General features: G+C 39.1%; 3 protein-coding genes across 3 annotated transcripts; 2 read left to right on the top strand and 1 right to left on the bottom strand.

Annotated features, from left to right (window-relative positions):
* Positions 1–604: 604 nt before the first annotated feature.
* Positions 605–15617, top strand: LOC137175964 (uncharacterized). The gene is made up of 10 exons (XM_067581910.1): positions 605–855; positions 3494–3692; positions 9569–9740; positions 10116–10613; positions 10935–11147; positions 11966–12097; positions 12329–12487; positions 12614–12816; positions 13141–13236; positions 14761–15617. Exons 2-10 carry the CDS (start codon positions 3501–3503, stop codon positions 14929–14931), a joined length of 1836 nt encoding a protein of 611 aa, XP_067438011.1. The 5' UTR covers positions 605–855; positions 3494–3500; the 3' UTR covers positions 14932–15617.
* Positions 15618–15926: 309 nt separating this feature from the next.
* Positions 15927–18991, bottom strand: si:dkeyp-38g8.5 (uncharacterized protein LOC568385 homolog). Its single transcript, XM_067581911.1, has 4 exons — positions 18793–18991; positions 18210–18303; positions 16937–17024; positions 15927–16849 (listed from the first exon to the last, which is right to left on the bottom strand). Exons 1-4 carry the CDS (start codon positions 18863–18865, stop codon positions 16127–16129), a joined length of 978 nt encoding a protein of 325 aa, XP_067438012.1. The 5' UTR covers positions 18866–18991; the 3' UTR covers positions 15927–16126.
* A 1366-nt stretch (positions 18992–20357) lies between these two features.
* On the top strand, positions 20358–27475 carry si:ch211-244b2.4 (uncharacterized protein LOC541512 homolog). Its single transcript, XM_067581848.1, has 10 exons — positions 20358–20464; positions 22532–22626; positions 22723–22912; positions 23952–24096; positions 24181–24313; positions 24443–24563; positions 24668–24746; positions 25484–25586; positions 25703–25823; positions 26674–27475. The coding sequence occupies exons 1-10, from the start codon at positions 20449–20451 to the stop codon at positions 26733–26735; spliced, it is 1065 nt and encodes a 354-aa protein (XP_067437949.1). The 5' UTR covers positions 20358–20448; the 3' UTR covers positions 26736–27475.
* Positions 27476–27846: the final 371 nt, after the last annotated feature.

Consider the following 27846-nt stretch of genomic DNA (forward strand, 5'->3'; position numbering starts at 1 on the left):
GTATCAACAGTACACTGGGAACAGACTTTGAATGCACACCTAGATCTGTACATAACTGCAAAAGAACAACTTGCCTTGAGGCTCTTCGGCTCTTAACCCAGATCACATAATTTCCCTTTAAGTCAGACAGATATGTTCTCCCACGACTGAACTCAGATCTGCAGGAAAAGGAGAACATATGCAAAAAGAAAGCAGCTTCAACCAAAAGGGAGGGCAGAGGCCTTCCTCCAAGCGGGGACTTCCTCTCAGCACCATGCTAACAGGGGCTCCTCACAGAGGTCCCATTGTGTACAAGGGCCCCGTAGATCCCCCCCATACATGAAAGCAACACATGCCAGAGTTTTACCCCAGGAAAAGGCAGACAAATATTCAGTCTGATTGAGCCACACTCTTAGAAAAATAAAGGATACTCTTATAAAGGATAAAAAGGTATTTTGCCATTGGGGGGCCTTTCTTTGCACTCTCTTTCTCGTTGTCTGATGTCCGTGTGGGTCTGTGTGTGTGTGTGTGTGTGTAGTGTTTGAGAGGGTCGTGCATGCGGGTGTACGGTAGGTGTGGGGTGGGTGCACTCCGAGTGACCAAAAGCAATCTGCTCTGGTCCAATCAGTCTCAGTGCCTACCTTCACACATAAGCGGCAGGGCACTCAGGTCTGTCAGAGCGCACGGACCTACACATACACACACACCTACACACTTGTCACATTCACACACTTGAACACACACAAACACACACACACACACACACCCTCCCTCTTCAAGGCACCTCTGCGCGACCTCTCACCATTGGCCAAGTCCCGGAGCCCTCAGCATCTCCATCACGGCTGAAGGGACCATTCGGGAAAGCAGGAGACAGAGGTAAGCGTTCTTGGTGTTATCTTCATGCTGGCTCAATGGCTCTCTGGTGCAGGGGATTAGGCAGGCAAGCTGGCTCAAGTAGCCCTTCCAAAAACACTGCTATTGAGGGTTTGCATTGGAACATCTTGGCTAATTGGTCGGTAGTGCAGCCGCGTTATTTTCATTCAGGGATTTGTCTTAAGAGTTTTGAAGGTGACTGAAATGTGGATGTCTTTGTTGTCCTTGGCTATCTTTATGATTGGGATATTTTGCTTGTGAGTGTCCAACAGGTGGTTTTTCAGTTAGTGACAACCTGTGTGAAACTGATTTATGTTTCCATTTTGACAGCTGCAGCATTTTTTTTTTCTTTTGATGAAAATTGTAATCAAGCTTGGTGAATTTTGCCCCTAGATATTTAACTGTTCTTAAACTTTATTGTCCATTTTTGTTCAAAATATGTCTTTGGGAGGCAGTTGATAACATGTTATATCGACTTATGTGCATATACTTCTCTCAATTTCTTGTCACGTGCTCGACAGAGGATTTTTCAATTCCTTTCTTTGATACAAATGTACCAGTTTGTTCTCCAACCTGTAGCAAAGGGATGTCTGTCAAGTTTGCTTGTGGCTTTTGAGGGAAAAAGGTAGAATCACTGGATATCAGGAATGCCCACTGCCAAGCCAAGCATAACACGGAGGTAGTCTGGAGGCTACACTCATACACACATACACAGTTTCCACACACTGTACACTGTGATGGCCTGTATAAAAGCACACCTCTGTCTTTAGTATAGCCCTTCTTTCAGAGTAGCCATGCTGGATTTCATAGCTTCATGGCAGAGAATCTATTTCAGTGCAGATACTAGCCAGTCACCTTTTCTCAATAGGGTGCACTCAGTTCATGTTGGACAATGTAGAGATTGATTTGCATTAACCCTTTCATATCAACAAAGATTAGATTCATGACTTAAATAACCCAGGAAGGGCTTTTTTTTTATTTTATATCTGTCCTCATCCCAAAAATAGGTGCAGAGGTTTCTCAATTTTCTCTCTCTGAAAGATACATGTGTTGAGACAGAGTGCATCTGTGAGAGGATGTGTCTTTCCAAGTATGTGCGTGTGTATATATATGTGTGTGTGTGTGTGTGTGTGTGTGTGTGTGTGTGTGTGTGTGTGTTTGTGTGTGTGTGTGTGTGTGTCTGTGTCTGTGTGTCTGTGTGTGCGCACCCTCACTGCTGAATGAAGCCGTAACTGACTGCCATCCTGTCCACAAACCTCGGTGGAATTTGGAGTTTGAGTGCTGAGACAGGCAGCGACCGGGCCTCATAAAGGCCCTCTGTAAAGGGTGAGGGGTTGAGTTAGCTTAGAAACCTGCCTCTCTCTTTCTCTCTCTCTCTCGCTCTCTCTCTCTCTTGCTCTCCCGTGCTCTCTCCCTCTCACTCAGTCTTTTCCTCACTCTCTCCATCTAACCCTGAGGGCCAACATCTTGTCCACGTCTCCCTCCATCTCACTCTCTTCTTCCGTTCCCTCGCTCTCCGTTTCTCTGCCCCGGCCTGGAGGACTCTTTTTAAACTCTTTTGCTGTTTCTTGCACTTGACATGATCTCTCTCAGGCCTACTGAGATGTGGTTACACCTGCCATTAGTGTGTTATGAAACTCCCCTCTGTCAGATGATTAATTCCTAGACCTAATGTATGTGGCACCAGCTAATTAAGAGGTAATTAACATATGCTAATCTTATTAGTGCTTCCACACTTCTGAACGTAATCAACCTTACTAAGCTTTCCAGATCTGTGCTGCTGAGGAAATGAACAAGATTATAAACAGAAGCTATCTAGGTCAGGGCAGTGCATAGTGGATCTGCACTTAGTGAAAATCATACATACTAATTTTAGATTCAAGTAGAAAAAGGACCCTCTTGTCTGTGCCTTCATTTCAAACGTCCAAATTAGTTGCCAAGAATTTTGCTGCATGTTTCTGCCAAAGCCTTTTTGGTTTTGATGGGGGAGAAATTAATAAAGCCCCCAACCAAAAAAAAACAAAACAAGTATTTTGTAGAAAAAGGGGCAAACCAAAATCCCTGCTCGAATTGGAGATCCTACAGACTAAGAGTAGATTTCTCAGATGTTTTAAGACTTCAGACCGATGAAAACGTTCCCATGGTTCCTTATCAGATCAACTCTGACTTCTGACCTTTGACACGCCACAAGCGAGCACTGATTTGAGCCAAGATGGCTGCTCCCTGGGACAGTGAGCCTCTGGCTATGGTGAGGCAAGAGGCCCTCACATTTCAATCCCTCAAGCTGTCTGCACCTCAGTAATGAATTCACTGACCTTAGTGATATGACGCAATGTCAAGCTCTAGTCTGCAGCACAACAGACTGGTTATGATGCTAAAATAATGTCCTCCACTCCAACAACAAAGGCTTCTGTAGAGTGTAGTATACTGGTTTAAAGATGATTATCTGATAGTCTGTACTTCAAGCAGGTCAATTTCTCTATGTCGCTTTAGAATTTAGCTTGTTATATGGGACAAATTAGACAAACTGAACAAGGTTTTGGGTTTCCTTTGTCATGACCTGTTCAGTATTGACTCAACACCTGTAATTTTTTTAATTGAATTTCTCCTTTTGACTTAACATCTTTCTGTCCATGTGAAGGTGGACTATGAGGATGCTCGTGCGGCTCGTGTTGGGACTCTTCGTCCTCAAAGCGGTGGTGGCCAGCCCCAGATTTTCCCGACAAGTGGACTTGGACACATACGACAGTGCCAACTATGATGTGGATCGAGACAATTTAAATTTAGAGAACCAGGATATCTATGACTATGAAGATGAGCTGACAATCGATGATCCTCAGGTAAGAAACTGCAAGGGTCCTTCAGCAAGGAAAAATGTTTTTCTAGTAAATGGCAAAGCAAGGTCCATTTAGTAGCTCTGGAATTTTTGTTCATTCAATTTTCATTTACTGAACATTAAAATGTCCTTTTTTGTCCACAATGACTTAAAAGCTGTGAGTGAAAATTACATTCTTGACTTTGGAAACAACAAATCTCACTACAAGGTGTTTTTCTGAAGTTTGCTGAAATACCATGCTAAAACCCTGCCTTTAATTATACACTTCCAACAGTGTTTATAAAGTAAAATGGTAATGGTTTGATATTTATTCACTGGCATTTCTAATATTTTAATCATACAGCATCTTAATTATTCACCTCATGATGGATGTGCAGTTAGAGTTTGTGTTTAATCAACTTCAATTGTCATTGTAAGACAATAAATTTCCTTTTTAAAGAGAACTTCATTGTGGTGATCTTGAAGTAATTATAAGTGATTCATTGTGGACTCATTTTTGATGTGATGGGTGTTGGCAGGTTGCTGTTGCTGATGATTTACAACACACATTGAAAGAATGCAGGCTGCTACAATCCTCCAAAGTCTTGATTATCTTCAGATTTCACAAATCACAGTTGTAACAGTGGAATATGAGTGAATTGGCTGGTTCTGATCTGAGGTCACCAGGTTCATGGAGCAGAAGGGTGTCCCATACCAACAGGGGATGTTTGGAAAATGGACAAATTAGCTCTCCAACTTTATGCACTATTGTGGCCAAAATATTTCACTTTTATACCTTGGCCAGCCACCATTTTCAGTTACATGCCCCATAATCTTCCACAGCCTGAATCCATATGGATCTGTAGCAGTTTTAGCCGTGAAATCTAACGATATTTATGGCCCAGTGATAGACATGTTTTTTATCTGCCTGCAAAAATCAAGGAAGGGTACAACTTTTAATCACACAGCAGTGGAACTTTTTTTATTATTATTATTGTCCATTATTAAGTCTGAAAATTCCCCTTGCATGATTTAATTTTTACTTTACACTCAGTCAAGGCTATATATTTCCAGCTATAGCATTTCAAGAAGAAAAATCCAAGAAAAAGTGATGTATACTACTTCATGTTGCAGGTGGAGCATTGTGTGTCTATTTTTTCACACTGAACATATCATACACAGTGTTCTCTTCATAAAGCTTTAGCAAGTGGTTGTCATTGACTTGCAAGCTAAGCAGCTGCTTTTGAGTCTTTTGATGGCCACAGTGAATGACCTGCTGCAAAGTGTGCAAAACTCAAGTACAGCTGAGCTTTTCAGGGCTGAATTATTTTCTCATTCTACTCAGATCCTTCCCTGCACAACAGCTTTTAAAAGATGGGCAGAGAACAGAGAAAGAAACGACCACTAGCAGGAAAAATGGATTCCAGGAGTAGTTTAAATCAGCTCAATTGTTGACTGTGATGTGGCCAGCCTGCAAGGCAAGCTGGGAGGGCAAGCTTTAGCCAAATTTCATGTTCCCGTTTATATTTTTTGTACCAAGGAAATAAGTCCAAGGCAATGTCAAGATGGCATGAGGCAAATTGTTCACACTGGATTTTTTCTGAGCCAAGGACTCAAGTTAAACCTGATGTGGATTGCAATCAGACCACTGGTGTTATCTAAGACCAATGCCACAATCCAGTGCAAATTTAGTAGATATGAAAAGATGTAGTAGAACTAACAAGATGAGGCAGTAATGCTGCATTGAATTATTTTTTTTATGCACTGTTGCAAAAAGGTACAACCACAACCTTTTCTCTAAATCAAAATTATTGCATTCTGGTGTGCAAAAGCTTTATAGCTGAGTGTTACACATAACGGTGCTTAGTGTGGGAAAGTTGTAATGTGTTGCAGGGGAATGGCTTTGATAATATCTTTCTGTTTAACAAGCCTGGATATGACACAGCACATTGCATAAGATTTTGTGGGAATTTGTGGGAGCGCGAAAAGGAGAAACAGTACAATTGGTGTCTGTAGTGAACTATAACACAGTTTTGTCTCACAATTGCAGTGTTGAGAAATAACATATATCAAGGATCTGTCATTTTGTTTTGTTGACAACACAGTGAAAGGTGAGAGGGAAGATCTTCTGATGGACTGGTTGCTCAAGAACACAGAAGATTAAACAGATTTTATTCACACACATCAGTTGTCAGGGGAGAAATGAAGCGATGATGAGCTCCATGCCTCTGGAATGCTGAGTCTTTACTTTCCACATCCAGCTTTTGGTATTTATCTTCTTTCTCCTCGGGGCTTGTCTCTTTTGAGAAAGGCAAGGGCTCATCTACAAAGTTATCCGAGCAAAGCTTCTTCAGTCTGTTGCATTTAAAAGTCTCTGCAAATGTTTTAATCGCCAACTTAGGCACCTAGTATGATGAAGACATTCAGTCTGTCTATCATCAGTTTCTCTTGAGTCAAATACATCTTTAGGAGGAACTTGGTTTAGTCAATTGAAGCTAAAAAAAAATGTTTAAAATTGCTGTTTTTGTACAGGGACTGACAAAAAAACATGCACCTGTGTAATATACTGTATGGAAATTCAATTGTTTCAACTGTCAGGTTTTTAAACTCTAATGTAATTTCTGAGATTGCTGTTTGTGCTACATTTCTATTGTAAGAAATAATAAGTATCACACACACAATCTTGTTATTATGTCAAATAATCTTATTTTCACAATCATTGTGCAAAACACATGGCCATGTGCCCCCATTGGCTCCTTTAGGCTTGTTGTACTTTTTCGAATGTAATGAAATATAAATTCTAAAGAGAGCGTTCAACAGTGTTGCAGATACTAGACAGTCAGAAATAATCTTATTTGAAGACAAACAGGGAGCATTTTACCTTAGTTTTGTCCTTTCAGCTATCCCACAACAAGCTACAGCATATAGAGGAGTAAAGTGTGCAGCAAAGAGATTCTGTGAGCATTTGCTCCAGGTTGGAAAACCTTTCAGGCATTTCATGGGACTCAACTCTCTATTTAAATCAACTTGATACTGTACATGCTGTATAGGGGGGAATGAATCATGCCTAACATGGTTGGCTGATGTCCTGGTGCAACTTATTCATCCGTGGCACATGAATAGTTTTGCAAATCAGTCTGTCATTTTGCTTATTGTAAAAAATACAGTCAGTGAATTAGTATCAGACTCATCAGTTACAGACCTTATAAAAATACTCTAAGCGTTTTGTAGCTGGAACTTTTTTCCCTCACATTGCTGAATGCATCTACTGATTGATACACTATGTAGTAAAGCAGCAACATAACATTTGGCTTTGACTTGATGCTCACATTCAACGTCTGTCCCTGTGCAATGTGTGTTCCCATGCAGTTTTTTTTTCTGTATTTCTGGTTGCCAGCCTTTCGCCTCTTCTTTCCCCTCGGGTGTATATGTTTGCTTTGGGGAAAGGGGGAAATGAAGGGGAGAGCTGCAGCGAGCTAACTCTGTGCAAGACTTTTCAAAGGCCCACCTTGTTGTATCCCAAACTGTGTCTCTGCCAAGCTTTAAAATGTGACTTTCAGTGTTGGACATCTCTTCACTGCTGCATTTTATGTCTCTGCATGGCTTTTTTGTTTAGTTATATGTTTGTGAACCTATCACCTAAAGGCATAACTCAGTTTGACTTTATTGTATTGATATACATGTATAATTTACAGTGGTTGAAATGCGTTGAAAAGACTAAAATATGGATTCTTGCAGCTACCATGTGTGTCTTGGTTCCACAAGGACCATTCCCTTTTTGGAGCCTTGAGTCAGCCTTGTTGGGCGTGAGACAGTGTCAGGTATTACCTGTGGCAGTGTGTGGGCGTTCATCGCCCTCGTCTGGACAATGATTGAACTGCAGGTTTGATAAAACTCAAAAAGATCAAAGAGCGACTGCAGTGACTGTAAATACAATTATATCACCAGCTAGATAAACTTGAAGCTTTTAATGAAGGAACTAAAAGCACTGTAATTCATAAAGCTTTGTTGCTTTGATAGAGTTGTCTTTTTAATTTATTTATATCTGACAATTTGAGGTGGGATGACTTGAAAGAAAAACATTTCTATAAAGACAACAAAGTTGAATATCTAGGTTGAAGTTGGACTTCTGTCTTTTGTTCTCACAAAAAGTGATTTGCAAGTATTGTAGTCTGTGGCACTGATTATATGATGGCAAGACACCCATCAGTATGCTTTTGTATAAGCTATTTGATATTATGCGATGACATATCATATACACTTATACTTTCAGAATGTGCTTTAAGTCAGTGGCAAGTGCAAATGTTTATCACTTTTGTCATCTGGTGTTTCTACACCAAAAATGTCCTTTAGTAGAGGCATCAGTGTCATTGCCATCTATCTCTATTGATACGTAAATCTGGACACTTTGCTACCATCTAGTGGTGGAGTCTGTGCTGCTCTTCTTACGGTTCTTGACTCTGTGGTGCAGCAGTTGAACTGTGTCACCTCTTGTTTGTTTGATTTCCTTTTTGGCATTTTGACTTTTTTTGAATTGAATACATCAAAGAGAGATAGAGGAAGGATGAAGAGTCAAATGGTCACAGAACAGATTTGAAACCAGGATTTCACCTCACACAGAGCACTAGAATGTACCATTTAACATTTTTTACATTTAACATTGTACTAAATTTACAGGGTAAATGATGGTACTACATGACAACAATGTCAAACCTGAACACATGGTCACAAGCCTTGCACCCTTCAGTTAAATACCACATCACACAAAGAGTAGTTGAAAGTGGTATAAGGGGTGGACTTTCATGCCTTTGCTTGAGCTGGCCTAAATGACAAATGGAATATTAACACACCAATAAGGATATTTGTGCTGTTATTGCATGAATAAAGTGTTTTCTATAGTGTCAGTAATCTCTGGCCACAGTGGATCTAATGTGACATCTAGCCTATTGCAATCATTTTCATTTTGTAACTTAAATACATAATAAGATGAAGTGGTCAACCAGCCTTAATGGGATAGACTGTGAGATAAATGTGTTAATACTTTGAAGTATTGACAGTGTTGCAATGACAGTAAGTGACAGATTTTTAAGAAAGAAGAGACATACTGTTCAATATTAGGTTATTGAAATTCATTAAATAGCCTGACTGTCAGCATCATACATATAAATGCCAATGTCTGTCTCATAAATTTCTGTGTAGCAATTTATGAGACAGACATTAACCTTTCAGTAAGTTGTCAAATATTCATTGTAGGAAATATCATCTGCTTCCCCAAATCCATAAAAATGCTGTTTTTTAATAGTGTTATGTCAGTTTGCAAGCATGTGGTTCATGTGTAACTGTACAGAGTTTTGCAGCTGTTATGTTCCCCAAATCTATAAAAATGCTGTATTTTAATAGTGTTATGTCTGTTTGCAAGTGTGTGGTTCAGGTGTAACTGTACAGAGTTTTGCATCTGTTATGTTGTCCCATATGATTCAGTGTGTGCCTAACAGTAAAGTATTAATTCCTCTGTCTGCACGAACATCTTTAATTGCATTAATCACATTCTAAAAACTGTTTTAAGATCATAGACTACAAGCTAAACTCAATTTAATAAAGGGGTATAGGTTTTCTGGATATTCTCTTGAGACAAGAGGGATAACTCAGTTAACTCCCTTGTTAAGGTGGCATCTTTTACTGGTCATGTTCACTAATTAAGGAGAGGGAGAGCAAAAATAGAACTGAAACACATTGCGTACTTTGACTATTATCTGTCTGCTAATGATGACCAACTGCTTAAACTGCTTTTTATTTTATGTACAGAAGAACATTATGTTGTTTTTTATGATATTACTTTATTGACTACTCAAGTTAAACCTATCTGACATTTTTGACTCACTGCTGCTGTCTTTCCCTCAGATAGAGATTGGAACACTGGCCCCACCTGACTATAACTATCCTGTACCTGAGGCCTCAGTGGAGGAACAGGAAGAACAAGAAGAGGAGGAGGAAGAGTTGCCCCTAACACCCCAGCTTATCCCTCAGGGTTCAGGGGGATCTGGGGTTCTCATGGGCCCAGACACACAGAAAGGTCTGAAAAAGCACACACATTTAAATCTGTACACCCATAAACATAGAGTCGCTTGATATCCAAAGGTCACACAGTTTAAGGAAGAGGGCCTTGCTCTTTCTTGGGCCTATGGAGTTGTGAAAGCAGCCATAATGAACAAAAACATACTAATCTGTCCTCAAAACTCATCGTCTGCAACAATCATCTTTTGTCTGTGCATGTATTCCATTTAACTAGCTGTTATTGGTTAAATGTGTCCTGTTCAATCATTGTGTCCATTTGTCATCTACTATTTAACCTAATCAATATTGTGAACTTATAGCCTACAAACCTAATTAATGATCCATTTCATATTCATCTGTCTGTCTATTAATACCTAATCTTGTCTCTAACAAGAGGTGGAGCTGCGTCTGACGCCCATTGACATCCTTCATGTCTCCGGGGATTTTGGGGGCTCCGTAGGGTCTGGGGCCTCAGGAGCTTCTGGGGTTTCTGGGTCTGGAGGCTCAGGAGACCTACTGGTCTCCAGCGCCTCTGGGGGTTCTGGTGATATTGTCTTGATCTCCGGAGTTTCTGAGGAACTCCACATCTCAGGGGGATCTGGGGAGTTCTTGGTATCTGGGGATCTCTTGATATCTGGGGATCTCTGGGGATCTGGGGATCTGTCTGGATCTGGGGATACCATGGGATCCGCAACTTCCGGAGCCTCTGGGGACCTTGGCTCTGGAGGATCTGGTATTTCTATTGAACTCCCCCTGGGCTCTGGAGGGTCTGGGGACCAGTCTGGTTCTGGGTTCTCCGGAGATCTCCTGATCTCAGGGGCCTCTGGAAGCTCTGGGGTTTCTGGGGACTCTGATGAGTCTGGGTTCTCAGGGATAACATTGATATCTGGAGGTTAGTACTTTTAAAGAGCAGATTAAAGCTTGTGGTAACACTATTTCTTGATCTGTCTTTCTCCATGTGATTAATGTCAAATCGTCTTACAGTAATTCCATTTAACTGTGTCCTTTTCAAATGTAGTTAAATGTTGACTTTTTACCTTGTAATTTTACTGTGTGCCATTGTATTTGTGTTACTCATAATCATTGTCCTCCTAACCTACTGTCTCATCTGATATGTGAGTGATTGATGGGTTAATGGGTTGATTGATTATCCATCCTACCCTTCACCTCCCTAACCTCGTGTCTCCTAACCCCACCCCTTGGCTCTAACAAGAGGAGGAGCTGCCCCTCATTCCCGACACTATCCCTCATGAGGCATCGGGTGCTTCTGGGGAGTTCTCAGGAGCTTCAGGAACCTCAGGGGCCTCAGGGGATTTCGGAGGCTCTGGAGACTTAGGGGTCTCCGGAGAGTCAGGGACTTCTGGTGTCTCTGGTTCTGGAGACGCCGAGGTCCCTGACGTAACTCTGGTCCCTGACGTTGATAAAGGTCAGTATTTAACCTAGACTTGTGTGAGATATGTTAAGAGCAGGATAAAGTCCATGCCTCACACACCAAAACATATGCCAAAAAGTGAATACTTTTGAAGAAGATGCCAGTACTGGTGCCGGTGCTGGGACAGGGAGGCATTGAATCTTCTTATGAACTGGCCCTTGTTTGTCAGTTTTGTCCACCTCCTCCAGTATATCAGTGTATAACTTTAGCAGCATTGGTTTTCTCTTCCCCACCCTCAACATCACCGCTTACTTGGTTAAAGACCAACAGCTTTAAAAGGTACCCTTTTAAAGCTGTTGGTCGCAAGGTGCAAGGCGCTTTAAAGGTGCAAGAGAAGAGCTGATTTTGCTGGGCAAGAATGTTTTGGAAATTGACATGCTTACAACAGTTCAAGATTTATTGCGGGAACTGGTTCCAGCATCGGCACCTTGTCTGCAGAAAAGGGATAGTAACTCTACTTTGAGTTATTGAATGCAGATACTGTTTTCACATATATGTTGATACCAAGTCCATTGTAGTTATCTTGCTTAGTAGCAACTGAAAGTCTTAAAAAAACTGGGGGTTTTTTGTTCTTTGCTAACAAGTATATTGTTTGTAACTACTCAGCAAATCATTTAATTTTATTAACTCCAAAAAGCCATTTTCATTTAACTTTCATTCAACAGTTAAATGCCACAAACACTTGGGTAACACTGCTAATATATATAACTTATCACTGCGGCAAACAGTGGTCTACTGATTGCCAGACTTTGTGTTCCGTGTCTATGTTGATCTAACCTGTTTCTTTAACGCCTAATCTTGTCTCTAACAAGAGGAGGGGCTGCTTCCGACCACACCAGAAACCCCTCAGGAGGGTACTGGCGGTGTAGATGAGTCAGGGAGCTCTGACCTGCCAGAGCCTGATGAGCCCGAAAAGCCTGATGAGCCTGAGGTTGACAGGCGAGGTCAGTATTGAACAACACAGGCACTGAATTCAGAGAAGCATGATAAAAATGTGTTCCTTTTGAGGAACTTCCCTTTGTGAAATCGACTTTGCCCTGTGGATTAGAACCTTTTGGGTCTTTGGGGTATTTGGGGTAACTGTCCTCTGAAATATATTCTACATCTTATTTTTTTATATTTTACCCCCTCCCTCTCCTGCTCTCCATCTTCTTCTTCTTATCCATGTTCTCCAGGTATGCCCACTTGCTTGCTGTGCACGTGCCTTGGTGGTTCGGTCTACTGTGATGACTTGAAGCTGGATAGTGTACCACCTCTCCCGAAAGACACCACTCACTTCTATGCCCGCTACAACAGAATCACCAAGATCAACAAGTCTGACTTTGCGTTCATGAGTATGTTTCCATAAATGTGAATGAGAATGTCATGCATTAAATCACACCCTTTCCTTTGGTTGATGATGGCATGAGCTGTCAGTAGCCACTGAAAGCAGCCTCTCAGAGTTTGTTTTCTCCTTTCAGACAAGCTTAAGAGGATCGACTTAACCGCCAATGAGATAACGTCCATCGATGAAAAAGCATTTTTGGGTCTACCTGAGCTGGAGGAGCTGGTGATTCGAGAAAATCACATCTCACAGCTGCCTGCTCTCCCAGAAACCATGACCCTGATCGATGCCAGCCACAACAACATTGGCAGCAAGGGTATTCACAAAGAGGCGTTTAAAGTACGTATACCTACTGTCACACACTGTACGGAACTGCTTGTTATACTGGGTTGCACACCACTTTGTTTTACCTCTATAATCTCCCAGAGTACTTGTAACATTGGCATCCTGCTTATGCTACAGTTTACTGACAAAATTATAAAACCTTGTGGAACTGAAATGGACAAATAGAAATCTTGTCTGTTTATTCATTTAAGTAGGAGGAGTATCTCTATTTGTATAGTCAAGAAAACCTTAATATTGGTTGGGAATACCTTAAAGCATCTGTCACATTAGTAGCTAGTAGGCCGACAATGACATGTATCTTTCTCTCATTGTATCCAGGATATGACTGCCTTGCTGTACCTGTACCTAACAGACAACCACATTGACTACATCCCTGTGCCTCTACCAGACAGCCTGCGATCTCTACACCTACAGGTACCTGCTTTGGCCTAATGGTCGAGATCGAAAGTGACGTGTTCAAAGCATAATGCAGGCTCTCAGTCGTGGAGTTAGAAATATTTGTAGTCCTAGTTTAACATGAAAAAAACAAATGGATAAAATCATCGATTGAAGAGGCAATTTGAAGTAGTAAATAATAACAGGCCTTGTGCACACACATGTTTTAACTGTCTCATTAGGCCTTTGCTGAGATTGAAGTTGAATGGACCTATACTGAAATTACATGAGTTTCACCTAATTTCACAAACCAATAAGAGTGATAAAGGTGTAACTTCTCCTACCCAAATATATGCAACAAAATAAATACAGGTGTCAGAGATGTCAATTGAGCACACACGCCCTCATGGTCCTGACAAGGAGTGTAATCAGGCAAAATAAGTGAAAACACCTATGTGCATGGACCATGAGTGTGCAGGGCTGTTAGGTAATTAACTCAAATGAGATCTTTTCATGTATTTGGTCTGCGCAGATGCTACAAAGAAGCCCACATGGCACCATTCTGTAACACCCTTTTGTCACTGAACAGCTCATGGATTTAGAGATGTATTTCTGCCAACACAAAACAGAGTGGCTTCTGGAATAGGGTTGGGGTTCATTAGCATTTCGTGAAAACTTGAAATTGGTATAGAACCCTTTTATTGAATCGGAATCCTTTTGAAATATCTTATTGAGTCTATTTAGGTTTATCTTTCAACAAGTGTTCCCAGATTGATGGCATATTTGATATGGATGAATGGTACATTGCTCGGTGCTAATAATAGAAAGGATATTTGATAGATTTTTGTTAGATTCTGAGCTTAACAAATCTGTATATTTTTACCAACCTAGAGCCAGATCAAAAAATGGCTCTTGGCACCAAACCCTACACTGGAGTGTAAGGTTCTAATAATTGTTGTTGAGCTGTTCAGACCAAAAGGGAAATTCAAAAACTTGTGAGTGATATGATTAATGTGTAGCCTTGAAGGCAGGCAGGCACAGTGATGCTTTAAGTCAAATGCTAACATCATGTTAAATTTGCTGATATTAAGTAAGTATGTTAACCATGTTCATCATCTTAGCTTAGTGTGTTAGCATGCTAACTTTTACTAATTAGCAGTAAACACAGAGTATATCATTAGTTTTGCAGGTATTTAGTCATAAACCAAAGCATTGGGTAAATTGAAATTTTGACCTGGTGATGGTGCTAGTTGAAAAATCATCAAAGTAGGATTCATCCTCTACAGACCATATATGTCTGTACAAAATTCATGGCATTCCACCTCATTGTTGAGATATTTCTGCACCACAGTGGTGGACATTGCCATCCCTTTAGTCACGCTACTAGCATGGCCAAAAAGGGACATTAAAGATTTGTTTGATTCTGAGCACCAAGCCCCGTTCTGGAGTATGACGGTCTTGTGATTGTTGTGCAGTTCAGGGAAATAACTAAATTAAATGACTTGAGAGAAATGTGATTACAGTGTAATCTCATTATGTATCCTTCTCTATCTTCCATTGCAGCGTAACAATATTCAAATGATGCACGAGGACACGTTCTGCAACCTGAGAGATTTCAACTACATCAGGAATGCACTGGAGGACATCCGTCTGGACGGCAACCCCATCAACCTCAGCAGGACCCCACAGGCCTACATCTGCCTGCCCCGTATACCCATCGGGGATCTCATTTAACCACACAGACACATACCTACACTCTTGCACACTGACTCCCATGAATACAACCACATGCACACATCTTTGTACATATTGACACACAAGACCACACACGCAGACACACATACCATTTATTCACTCCTCATTTCAACGGTCAGTTACAACAGCATATTTTAAAACTGCCATACATGCTGCTGATATATATATACTGCAGATACTCTGTGTGGATATTTATGTTTCATAAACACCCACAAATGGATTCTGGTGATCAAGCACATATACACTTCTCTACTGCACCTTCTTCCTGTTGTTCACACTGAAATGGTCACTCTCACATCTACCAAACGCATGTACACACACATACAAATATACACACATACACACAAGAACTTTCTCAAAAGCCCAACTGTTCCGCAACTTGATTAAGAGTAAACAATAGGTGGCATTCGGAGAAATCAGTTAATTGACGAAACCTTCAAATGGCATGTATGTTTCTGTTTAGTGTCTGTTCAAGACTGGCAAAAACAACCAGTAATATTGTTTAAATATGTTTGTTTTGTAAAAATAAAAAATAATAATATTAATAATATTAATGACAAATCTAACACTTTGCGAAATGTATACTAGCATAAACTTATTGAAGCTGGAGCTTAATGAAAGGTATATTGAGTATCTAATGCAATAAAAGACGCATTTAAACACAATCATTTGTTGTAAAGTCTGTACTGTAATATAAAAATATATATTCTGAAAAAAAAAGATTTTTTACATGAACTGCAATATTTGGTATATTACATTTCAAAAAGTGATGTGTTAACCATGCACAATAGCTTATACCAAAGACTAATGTCTAGAGTCGATCAATTAAAGACGATTGTTTGATTTGGGAGGGGGGGTTTGGTGATTGTGGATGGGGTTAAGAATAATGCTAATAGCTTGCTATTGTGTGCTCTGTATGGAATAACCACAAGTGAATAAAGTTGTTTTGAAGACCTCTCCGAACAAGGAGTGGCTCAACGTTTTTATTGACAACCTGTAGGTGAAGTACTGTATTGTGAATAGCAGCCAAGGTGGAAACTGATCAGAAATATCTTCAAAAATCTTCAAGGGAGGTTTTGTGCAGAAAAACTGCACATAAGCAAGGATTTTTCTTGAAAAAAATAAAAATTAATTTCAAATTAAGTATTCACAAGAGGCAACTGGAAGGATTCTCTCAAAAATTTTCAATAAGTTTTTCAAACAAGTTGAGGAACCGCTCTTTCCTCTCCACAATATCTGAGTCTTTCACCTTGCTGCTGTCTTCTGTAACCTCCTCCAACCTTTCTTTGGATGCAGAAAGTCTCCCCAGCCTGGCTTTCTCTCGCTCCAAAGCCAGCCGTTCCCTGCTCACAGCGTCTCTGTCCTTTTCCACCATTGCCCTCTCCCTCTCCATCACTGACTTTTCTCTCTCTATCATCGCCCTCTCTCTCTCCAGCGAGGCTCGGTCTCGGTCCAAAGCGGCGATCTCCCTATCCAGCACTGCTCTCTCCCTTTGCAGAACCAGCCGCTCCCTGTCCATCACCCGTTTCTCCCTTTCCATTGCCTGTCTTTCACTGTCCATCGTGCTCTTCTCGTCCTCCACCTCTTGCATGATGCGATCTATCTCTAGGCTTCCCTCCTGCACCGTCTCTTCCCCCACTTCCCCATCTCCATTCAGTGAAACCTCGATCTCCGGCCCACCTGCTACCAAAGCTGTGGGAGAGGATATTGCCATGGATACCCTCCTCTTCTTGGGTTTGGAGATGGGTAAGAAATCGCTGTTGTCTTTGTCGCTGGGGAAGACTTTGAGGATGGGGGCGCTGCCTTCCAACCGACCTTCCATGGCGTCATCCATCAGAGTGAAATGAGGCCACGTTTCAGGGAAGACTTTTACCCCTTCTGGAGGGCTCTTTAGCTCCTGAGGAGACAGTTAGAGGGCAACAAGTCAAGAGGAAAATCTGCCAAAATGCTGGATATATCCAAGTGACATTTAAAAAAGTAGTACCTTGTATCTCTTCTTCATGTTTTCCCATTTTTTGGATGCTTGACTATGGGTCATCTTGTGTTGCAAACCCATATGTTTTAGGATGGCCCTGAAAATATAAGCATCTGAGTGATTTACAAATGTAATCTGTGTTATTTTGCTCTATAAATAAACTTGACTTGGCTTAATATAACATTATGTTTTCCAGGTTAACAGAGCTTCCTTAATAGGACATTTGTTTAAAACACTGAAACCAAAGACTCCCAATGGGAAACTCTTATCACTTCTGGAGGAAACAGTGGAAAGATATAGCAAAACAAAAAAAATCTAAAAAGGAAATGTATTCTCAAGTTCACCACTGGAACATGATGAGCAAAATGTCTTAATTAAAGGTATGAGGGGGGGAAAAAAGAATAGATGCTGTCTTAATCCGGGCTCAGACTACAGGAGTTTTGGGCCAATTTATCCTTGATTCAACCCCTCCTGACAATCGGAGGAGAAATCTGGTCTGGGACCTTGGTCAGTACCAATGTTCGGCCAAGATTATCTGGTAATGTGAGGAGTTTACAGATCCAATCTTAAACTTCCAGAACTGCTTGCAGACTCATCGGGGCCACCCCAATAATGTCAAACATTGATTTGATATTTAGGATTTAAAATCTGGATGATTACGTCACTACTTTCCGAGCCGGACTACAATAGCCAATGAGAGAGACAAGTCTGCAAGGAGACGGAAGTGAACGAGAGGACTTTTGAAATGGCGACCGTGAAGAAACAACAACAAGCTGTTGTGCAGGTGCGTTGGACAGCTGAGATGGAGGCAGGGCTTGTTGATATGTGGCAAGAACACGACTATATAACGTGTCTTCGAAGACGTATCATAACCATAGAGACAAAGAGAAGAGCTTTACTAAAGCAAGTTGTTGCACCATGTCAGTCTCCATTTTGTTTACATCTACGTCCTATGAGATCACGTGAGGTGGTGCATTACTCCCTCTGGCACGATAATCTCAATAATATAATATATAGTGTGTGCATGTTTAAGATTAGAGAGAAGAGCATCTGTGAAGTTTCTCCTTATGTGCAACTTGATTTCAAAATCGGCTAGGATTTTAAAACTCCTGTAGTCTGAGCCTGACTTTATTGTAAGTGTAAAAGGCAGTAAAACTTACAATGCACAGAAAAATCTCAGTGCAGGATATCCTATCACTATATCCCACATTCATCCTATACATCTACATATTTCCCATTTTCACATGCTGATATCTCCAAGAGCTTTAACTTGCCAGCATACCTCCATGCCCACATGGAAGTATTTCTTCTTCCAGAGAAAAGGAAAATATTTGAAATCCTCAGCTTTACAAAGTCTTCAGTTTCCTTAGAACTCACTGTAAGAGACAAAAATTACAAAAAAGAAATGAATTAAAACTCACTTCATGGGAGCTGCTGAAAATGAAGGGTCAAAAAAATAACAGTCCACAATTTTCCACTCCCTTTAATGAAATTACATTATACTTCTGGTTTTCATTCTGTGTGCAGACTGTATTTCAGTCTATTATGACCGCCACTTTTCCTTTTTTCTATTTTAATGTTTAAAAAAAGATGTACAGAAAACTTGGGACTCTTTCTTTCTGATTAGATCTTTACTTTAACAGTTTGGTAGCTATTGTGCCTGTTGCTTTATGTTTGCGATTAAACAAACAAACCTACATTTAACATGCAGAGATTCAGTTACTAAAGTTGAGCGCATTCACTTTTAATTGAAAGGTGCTTTTTGTGTACTTTTACCGTGGAGCCCCTGCTATTGTAGGTGCCAAAGCTAACTCCACATGCATGTGGCCAGCTTGACTTAAACGTTTCCTGTCGCCTATACTTACTTTTATAAGTGAACTCCACGGGGTTGACTTTGTCATAAGTGGTGCTCGTGTAAGCGTGATCCTCATACTCCATATTTTTCAACTGTCCGTTCTTCGTTTCACTCTGTCTATGAAGTGCACTTCGTAGGAGAAGAATACTGCGTCCTCCTTCAGAGGGACCCTAACTTCTTCTTCGGTGGTTTTTATTAAAAACGCCGCAGAGCGCTTCACTGCCACCTGTTGGAGAGGAGGCGTCAGTGGCAGAATCAGCTCACTATCGCCATCTAGCGTTGCGGAGGTTTAGCACAATACAAAAGAAACACTGGAAAAGTACTTCTGAGACATACTTGGTTGCAGTTTCTCCGGTGAACTTTATATATTTATAAAAAAAAATGGCATCAGTAGAGCCAGTAATACCAGGGAGGATAGAAGGTGCTTGAACATACTAACACACATATATACATGTACACCACATATTCATGGACCTGTACACCTCCAGAGTCAGGAAACTGGCGTGTAAAATCACTGCAGACCCTTCACACCTTCTGTTATTGTAGCCTATTTGATGGTACAGGGTACCTTAGTCATCTGTGACTTGTCTTGCTATCGTGGTCTGCCTTGAAAGAGGACCACAATGGAAATAAATTATCTTTTAACTTTTTATTGTGTTATCCTCGACATTCTAAATATATATGTACTTGTCAGTGTATGACATTTATATATATATTTGTTTTGATATGTCAAATAAATCAAATCAGATCAAAAATCAAATCCAACTTCTCCCCTCTGGTAGGCACTACAGAACACTGTACACCAAAACCACCAAAAACAAGAAGAGCTTCTGCCCCCCTTCTGTCACACTTATGAACAGTTAGCTCAGGTACAATCTTTAAACACTATATTACCCACTGTACCTACAAATTATAGATATTTATTTAGTTTAAAATACAAAATATGCAATACATTTCACTCATTACTGTATACTTGAACAGGCTATATATACTGTACATAACCACCTACTATATTACCATTTAAAATTTATCTCAACACTCCTTGCACTCTTGACTTCTTTGCACCATTTGTATACTGTGTACAGGCAACAGAAGCGGTTTCACCGGTATGTAGTCATTCCTTGTGTATATTTCTGAAGATTGTTGTGTTGTTATTTTGTGTAAATACATTTAGAGCCACTAAACCAGAGTCAAATTCCTTGTATGCGCAAACATTCATGTCCAATAAAGATGATTCTGATACATGAAAATAAACAAAAAAAACGTGTATGTAACAAATATACCAATAATCAAGTAAAGATAGAGGGTACAGTAGGGGGTGCAAGACTAAAAGTAAGCATAATAATACATAAAATTATAACCTACAAGGCTGATCATTCATTTATATTTCTATCTATCATGGATGTAGTGTTTTGACAGCAGCAAAAATTAATCACAAACACAAGACTCAGACATCCCTCCTGATGTCAGTGGGCTTTTAGTTAAATCAGCAAACTTGTGTTTTTTAGTTACATATATGATACAGACTTCAGTCTGAAGTTATGTGGGCCCTGGGGCAGCACAGCATTACTAACCTCTCGGTCAGTTACATGGGTGTGACTGTTTTCCATAAAATGTAAGAAAATGAAAACGAAAGTAGGCTTCAATAAGCATCGCAAGCTGGAGGATGGCGTCTGCCGCTCGTGAGTAGCCTTTAAACATTACTGTAGTTTGTTGTTTACTAGTATTTATCTGCATAGTTGTTGGCTTGTTGTTTATTTGATTGTCTGTTGTTTATTTGCTTGATGTGTGCGTTGTTTTTTTACCTTCAAACTACTTTTTTCTCCGTGTGTGACACTAATCTGCCCTCATTACAAAATCTGTAGGCAATGTGGCCGCTGTATCTATTGTATTGAGACATAAAGCGCTTGATATCAAACCAAACGCCCAAAAGGGTGGAAAAGGAAGACAGCAATGAGAATGATGCATGTCTGAACACTCATCTGATTTATCGTAAGAACATCAGCAATCATAATGGAGATAAAGTTTCAGTTTCGTTTATTGGGTTCCCTTACATGGAATACATAACTATAGTCTGAAGCTGTTCTGTAAAAATCATGCTTTACTTTATTTTTCTAATTTACACATTAAATTGAAGTTTATTCAAAGTGTTCACGTTTATTATCCAACTTTTATTTAGTTACTATTTTCTAGTTTGTAGATAATGACCATATACTGCATGTAATGTTGTAATCCAGCAGGAGGCAGTAGATTAACATCATGGATTTGACTTCAGATCTCCATTTATTGTACAGTTTGTTTAAAACTGTCTATAATGAGACATTTTTTAAAATCCTTTCTTTACCCAGGAAGGTCCCATTAAGATACAGGATCTCTTCTTTATGGGAGTCCTGGTCAAGACAGTTTCACATAAAAAAAAAAAATCACATAATAGAACACAGACGATACATAAAAGCTACTAAAGGGAAAGAGTAAGAGAAGAGAGGCATGCAGGCCATACCGTTGATATCCATAACACAGTCCTCCTCAAGTCAAGGTTACATAAAAAAAGCAACATGTTTCCTTGAGGGCAGTTTTTAAAAGACCTTTCAAGTTATTCAAAGAAGGGAGGGTTTCTAAGGTAATGGTATTTTGCAGCATAAAAGGAGAAAGCAGCTTTATAAAGCTCTGAGTGGGAACATTTAAAAGAATCTGATTAGTAGATCTAGATCTCTATAGTTGCTGGTATGATAAGATAAAAGACTGGAGATATACAGTAGATAGTTAAACTAACACCTATAATTACTTACATATGATTTGTTATTCTATAAAAAAGCAGGGTTATTAATTTATTATCAAATTATTTGTTTACTAGTTCAAAGTATTGAAACGTTATGTAACCACAGAAAGTAGTTCAATGGTGATAACAGCTCAACAACAACAGAACATGAGGAAATATTCTAAGACCATGTCATCCATTATTATAGGAATGCTACAAAAATATAAAATCTCTGTAGGATTATGTCCATGAAAGGTCATGACACATATTTAGCGTTTACACTGTGTATGTTTATTTTAATTATTTAAGAGTCAAGGTGTGTTTTCATGGTCGTGGTGTGAAGTGGAGTTAGTGGTTTCTACCCTGCCTTTGTCAGCAATACACCTATAAGTAATCTCAATCCACCTCATTCCAAAACAATGAGTGTTAATAGGCTCCCTTTCAGCCACAAGATCATGTTCAATCATCAATCAATCAATCAATCAAACTTTATTTGTATGGCACCTTTCATACAGGTTACAGTGCAATTCAAAGTGCTTCACAGATGACTGACAGCCAATAATAAACAGAACAAGTGTTGACAGTAAACAGTAAAAATAATATAATAAAAATATGAAAATATAATAAAATAAAATAGATTTAAAAGCTATAATAAAATTAAAAAGTGAAATAAAAACTAAACTTAAAAACTAAATAAAATAGATTAAAAAAACAAAGAAATACAATCGATAAGAGAGTTAAACATATATAATAATATTAATGATAATAAAATAAAATTTGACAACATGAATACAATAAAATAAGTGAATAAAATAAAGTAAATAATGTCTATAAATCATTCTCTATCAAAAGCCAGGCTAAAGAGGTAAATTTTAAGTTTACATTTAAAGATAACAACACTTCCACCATCATTTTTAAGTGTCCAAAAAACATCTGAACATTTAATATGTGTTCTCCTTTGTCTCCTCGGGGTTTGTACAATTTTTTCCAGAGTCTGATGAGGAAAACACATCTGAAGGTGAATCTTACGTCAGTGATGAGACAGACAGTGACGAATATTCAGATGAAGAATCCGACGACGGTCAGGTGTGTTTATGGACAAAGAAGATGCCGGAGTCATAAAACCACTTTAACCCAGACTTAACACAAACTATCTAACTAAGTTTTTATCTGTGTGCGTAGAGGGAGCCTTGCAAGTTTTACAACAGAGGCAGCTGTCGGGACGGTGACGAGTGCCCTTACTTGCATGTTTGCAAGTTTGCCCTGAAAGGAAACTGTCGCAAAGGATCCAAATGTAAGCTGAAGCACCCCGGAGGTGGAAGATCTTCCTTTGGTGGAAGCAACAGGTCTTCGGACAGATCAACATCTACAGGTAAGGTGGTAGAGGAGGAGAAAGAGGGTTTAATACATCAGCAGTTGGTTTGCATTTTCCCTGAAACTCCTGTCTCCTCTCTACTCTGTACATACAATTATTAACAACAACAGTAAAACTACTGCAAGTGTTTCTGTCCATCCTGGAAAAGTGATCCCCTGCTTCCTGTTGCTCTTCTGAGATTTCCTCTCTTCCTGTTACAGCCATTTCCTGATCTGAATCGAGGCTCTAAGGATTGAGATTATCATATGTTGTTTGGATTGTAATGACTTCACTGACCAATGTGATTTTTTAAATACAATATAAAGTGTAGATAATGAAATAGCACCTCTTCACTTAATGTGTTTTTGGATCCCTGTTGTCATTAGCAAGAAAAATCTTTCCAATTGTAAAAATACAGGGTTGGAAAGAGAATGCATTATATTAGAGGCTTGTCCATTAGATAAAAAAGACCAAAAGTTAATGAAATAAACATTTAGAAGTTTTATCTCTAAAACAAAATAACTACAATATTACATTCTTAATTCATTTTTTACATCAGGCCTGTTGCTAAACATGAATCTTGGTCAGCAGTACAGAGCTGATAAATGTTAGATTACTTAAAGCTGCAGTAAGGGATTTTTTTGCTGTTGTTGTTTGTGATTTTAACCTTTTTTTTTGGTTTCCAACAACTTTGGAGAAAAATATTTGGCGCTTAGGCTGTTAAATGTTCCACTTTACTCACTGGGTCGTCACTAACTCTGTCTGCTGTTACGTGCTGGGCAGGTAGCATACAAGAGGTTTATCCGAGCTTTTTCAAAAAACCCAAAACAATGAGCTAAAAGAGGCAAAAAAAAAAGCTCTATAGTCGAGTAAAAATTCTTTATGGGTTTGTCATCATGACTGATACCTTTCACATAGTCATTTGATACATTGTTCATATAAAAATATAGATTATTGCAGCTTTAATTCCCCTTAAAAATAGAATAATATTCACTGTTAGTGTTGTTAAGTGTTGCTCAATTTAATTTTAAGTCAATATTATGTCTTTTTTTATTAGATGAAAAGCTTACTGATGGCCGATGCTACCAGTGGCAGCTGAATGATGGAAGTTGCTGGATGGATGTTGATAATGATCACATTATTGAGGCCCAGTACTCCCTGCCCCACACCAAAAGCATTAAAATCTACAACACACAATATGGGTAAAGCACTGAAAAAATATGCTTGATTACTGTCTGAGTACAAGCAGGGAATGACCTGGTTGTTGTTTTTCTCACTTTCTGCAGGGCAGTGAGTATAGATTTTAACAAAATGAGAGTGTATGGAAAGAGACTGAAAGTGAGACGTTTGGATGATGGAAACACTGTGTGGATTTGGTACTGCACCTTGAGTCATAAGTGGATCAAGTATGGAGAGAAGGTAGATGGCTTACACCAAGTCCCATATTAATTGTAATTTCAAGTGTGAATTTAAAGCTTTGAAAACATTTTTTCTTAATCTTCATTGTCAGTTTTGTTAATTGTTGGGTTTTTTTACTTGTTCTGACAGGATTCAAAGGGTAACCCCAGTCCTGTGAAGAACTCTGACATAGAGGTGAAGTTCCAGAGTAACCCAACAAGCTCTTTTACTTTCAAAAAGGGCTCAGAAACCTTTGAGATTAAATTCCCAGGTGTAGTATACTCACAAAACCATCACAGCATGCTCATTTTTATAACACCAGTCCAACTGAATTTTACACACCAACCTGATTCTATCCTCTTTGTCTTTTGTTAGAGATGCGACAGGTGAGTCATAATAGAAAGAGGAGAGTTACTCGTCGTCCAGTGTACCAACAACAACAAGCAGGAGCAGCGTGAGTTTGGATTTTATTTGTTGGCGTAACTGATAAAATTTCAGTCCAGTTAATAAGAAATATGTAAAAAAAAAAAACTGCTGAGACAGAAGCTGCATACCACTGGAGAATGTCAGGCTATTTTCCAACAGGGGTCAATAATTGTTCAAATAATTTTAAAGGAATAATTTGATATTTGGGGAAATTTGCTTATTTGACCAAGAGTTAGATTAGACGCTCCATACCGCTCTGAAGCCACAACCTAGAGCCAGTTAGCTTAGCGTAGCATAAAGACTGGAAATGTGGGGGGGAGCTAGCCTGGCACTGTACAAAGGTAAAAAAATATATATAACTACCAGCACATCTACAGCTCACTAATTTAAACATTATATCTTGTTTGTTTAATTCATACAAAAACCAAAGTGCAAAGATGACAATTTGCCAATTTACAGGGATATTTAATGGACTATTTCTTGGCTAGGAGCAGTTGCCAGACAACCAGAGAAGACTCCAGGAAGTTACAGTCCCAGACTGTTTCCAGTCTTTATGCTAAGCTAAGATAACCTGAATCTGGCTGTAGCTTTATATTCATTGTACAACATTAGGGTAGTAACAATCTTCTCATCTAAGTCTCAACCAGAGAGCAAATCAGTGTATTTTTCAAAATGTCAAGCTATACCTTCAAGTCACTTGCTTTCCAACCATCATGTTTCTTTAATTTTGTGACAGAATCCATAATTTGATGTTTCTTGTTACAGAGCTTCTCAGGCAGCACAAGGTTTACAGAACCTTAACATAGGCACCAAACCACAATGGCAGTTTGAGGGAGACAGTGGAAAATGGCACGAGTTCAAACAAAGGGTAGGTTATCTGCAGAGTGGAGTTTATATTTAGCTGAGAAACTTTATACGTCTCTGAATAATAGTGCTGTGATACGTTTCAGCATTGTTATGATTTGAATGACCTTGTTTCTGCAGAGGGGCAGTTCAACTGAAAGCTCAGTAACCAGCGATGACATTGAGAGGAAGTTCCAGCAAAACCCCAACAGCAAAATGACCTTCAAAGTGAACGGACACTCCTACCAGCTGGACTTTGGAGGTTGAGTCATGTTTTAAATACTGTAATAAGAGAAAAAATGGTAACATTTAATTTGTTTAAAGTTCTCTGGAAAGAACTATATGCAATTTGGAGTTAGCTATATGTAAAATAGAGATTGCTATTAGAGTTTAGTTAGTTGTGGTGAGTTTAAAGTAGCTGCAGATGAGTTTCCTTGAAAAAACTGCTCCATTTAAACCCAACAAAATATTCATGAATTATTAATTTATTACTGGAAATGTTATTCTTCAAACATGTTTAATTGTATGCTAGCCTGTAGAGAAATGTCCCTTTTTTGCATGTTAAGCAGACCTACTCTATGCTGACTAAAACACTCTATGTTACACTTAAAGGAATATAGTTTCACATTTTCAAGAAGATTGATATACTACTCTCATATTTTTAGGGTAAATATGTGCAGCAAGCAGCCGGCTAGCTTAGCTTAGCTTAGCATAAAGACTGAAAGCAGGGAGAAACATAACATAACCACTCCTATAAGCACAACTTATTGTTTTTACACTTTGGTTTTTATATGGATTAGACTAACAAGATATAACAGTTTAATTAGTGAGCTTTAGAGGTTCATATACACAGATTTTATCGTTGGACAGAGCCAGGCTAGCTTATGCTAAGCTAAGCATAAACATAAATTTTTTCTTTGCTCCACCTATTATTGGAGCCAAATTGTATAGTTCTTTCCAGCTCTCCCTGGGAAATTTATGGACAGAGAAAATACAATGAACAACTAATAAAGAATCTCAGTTATAATATATTGTAACTGCCTTTTAAAAAGACTCCTGAAACACCACATGGAAAATTAAATTCTATTTTGTTTTCCTGTTATTTTCCACAGCGATGATCCAAACCAACCTGAAGACCAAACATACGCGCAACATCAGACGTGTGTTGGTGTGAGCACGAAAGAGGATTATGAAGACCTTAAGAACACAATTGTGCAATACCGTATTCTATGCTTTAATCGGATATTCATTTATTTTGTGTGTTGGGAGAATACTTTTTATTGTTGGCTTTCAATAGGTTTGTTTCTACATTGGCCTCTTTATGGAAAATCTAACATTGTGTTTACATTAGAGGGGGATAAGTGATGCCATCATAATTTCTAATTTGATTTGTTTCATAAGACATGATTTGCTGTGCACTTCCGTGCCAGAAGGATGCAAATAATTTATGGTGCTACAGAATCTGAAGAAGAAAATAAACAAATAGACCAGCACTGCAATAATTATTAGATATAATATTTGATGGTACATTCATGCTCTAACATATTTACAAACTGCCAAACCAAACCCAGTGCAAATTCAAGGTTATTTACTATGCTGCCTTTGCACATTGGTTTTACATGACATACCTCTGAAGCTGGTGACTCAGGTGGTTACATTGTGCCGTAAAAACACTCATGATTGTGGATTCTTCAGCTCAATTCATATCGTTTTTTACTCAAGGTTGGAAGGCCAGCCTCATATCTTATTCTGCTTCATACTAAAGTATTCTGTGTAGAACTGATGTACATGTGTAACCTGCACTGAACTGGGATCATATTGAATGCAAGTTTTAAAAAAATTAAATAAAAAAAAAAAAAAGTACAAATGTATCACTGTCTGTTTTGTTGTTTTTGAGTCAATATGACATGATACCAGTACTTTCCCCCTTCACTCAAAGATGTGTTTGGTCGTTGTTATTTCATTCTGTGCAAAATAATGTATATGTAGGGATTGAAGCTGTTTTCACATTTATCTGCTGAAGGGGGAAATGTTTCTCTGTGTCACCTTATTTCTAGGTTTAACACGTATATGCAGGTTAGCGCGATATATTCACCCCCAGGGATGTGATGTCAAGTTTATTCCTGGTCCTTTCTTCACGCAGACACACAGGAGATGTAATCACATACAACAAAACAAAAGGTCAAATGCTGCCAGACGTGCCAATACACTTAATGTCATTCTAGCAAGTCACTGTTTACTTAAGCTCTATGGAAACTTCAATATTGAATAGAAAATAATCACAG

This window comes from Thunnus thynnus, chromosome 23 (assembly GCF_963924715.1).
Source record: "Thunnus thynnus chromosome 23, fThuThy2.1, whole genome shotgun sequence".
In the NCBI taxonomy this organism is placed as follows: domain Eukaryota; kingdom Metazoa; phylum Chordata; class Actinopteri; order Scombriformes; family Scombridae; genus Thunnus; species Thunnus thynnus.

Bases quoted from the DNA above. Each gene is read 5' to 3' on its own strand.
- LOC137175964 (XM_067581910.1), top strand. From the start codon at position 3,501: ATGAGGATGCTCGTGCGGCTCGTGTTGGGACTCTTCGTCCTCAAAGCG. The intron at 10,614-10,934 runs GTTAGTACTTTT...GGCTCTAACAAG, and splicing joins GATAACATTGATATCTGGAG to AGGAGGAGCTGCCCCTCATT. The intron at 13,237-14,760 runs GTACCTGCTTTG...CTTCCATTGCAG, and splicing joins TGCGATCTCTACACCTACAG to CGTAACAATATTCAAATGAT.
- si:ch211-244b2.4 (XM_067581848.1), top strand. The intron at 22,913-23,951 runs GTAAGGTGGTAG...TTTTTTTATTAG, and splicing joins GGACAGATCAACATCTACAG to ATGAAAAGCTTACTGATGGC. The intron at 24,314-24,442 runs GTAGATGGCTTA...TTGTTCTGACAG, and splicing joins GGATCAAGTATGGAGAGAAG to GATTCAAAGGGTAACCCCAG.
- si:dkeyp-38g8.5 (XM_067581911.1), bottom strand. From the start codon at position 18,865: ATGGAGTATGAGGATCACGCTTACACGAGCACCACTTATGACAAAGTC. The intron at 18,304-18,792 runs GTAAGTATAGGC...TGTCTCTTACAG, and splicing joins CGTGGAGTTCACTTATAAAA to TGAGTTCTAAGGAAACTGAA. The intron at 16,850-16,936 runs GTACTACTTTTT...CTGTCTCCTCAG, and splicing joins ACATGAAGAAGAGATACAAG to GAGCTAAAGAGCCCTCCAGA.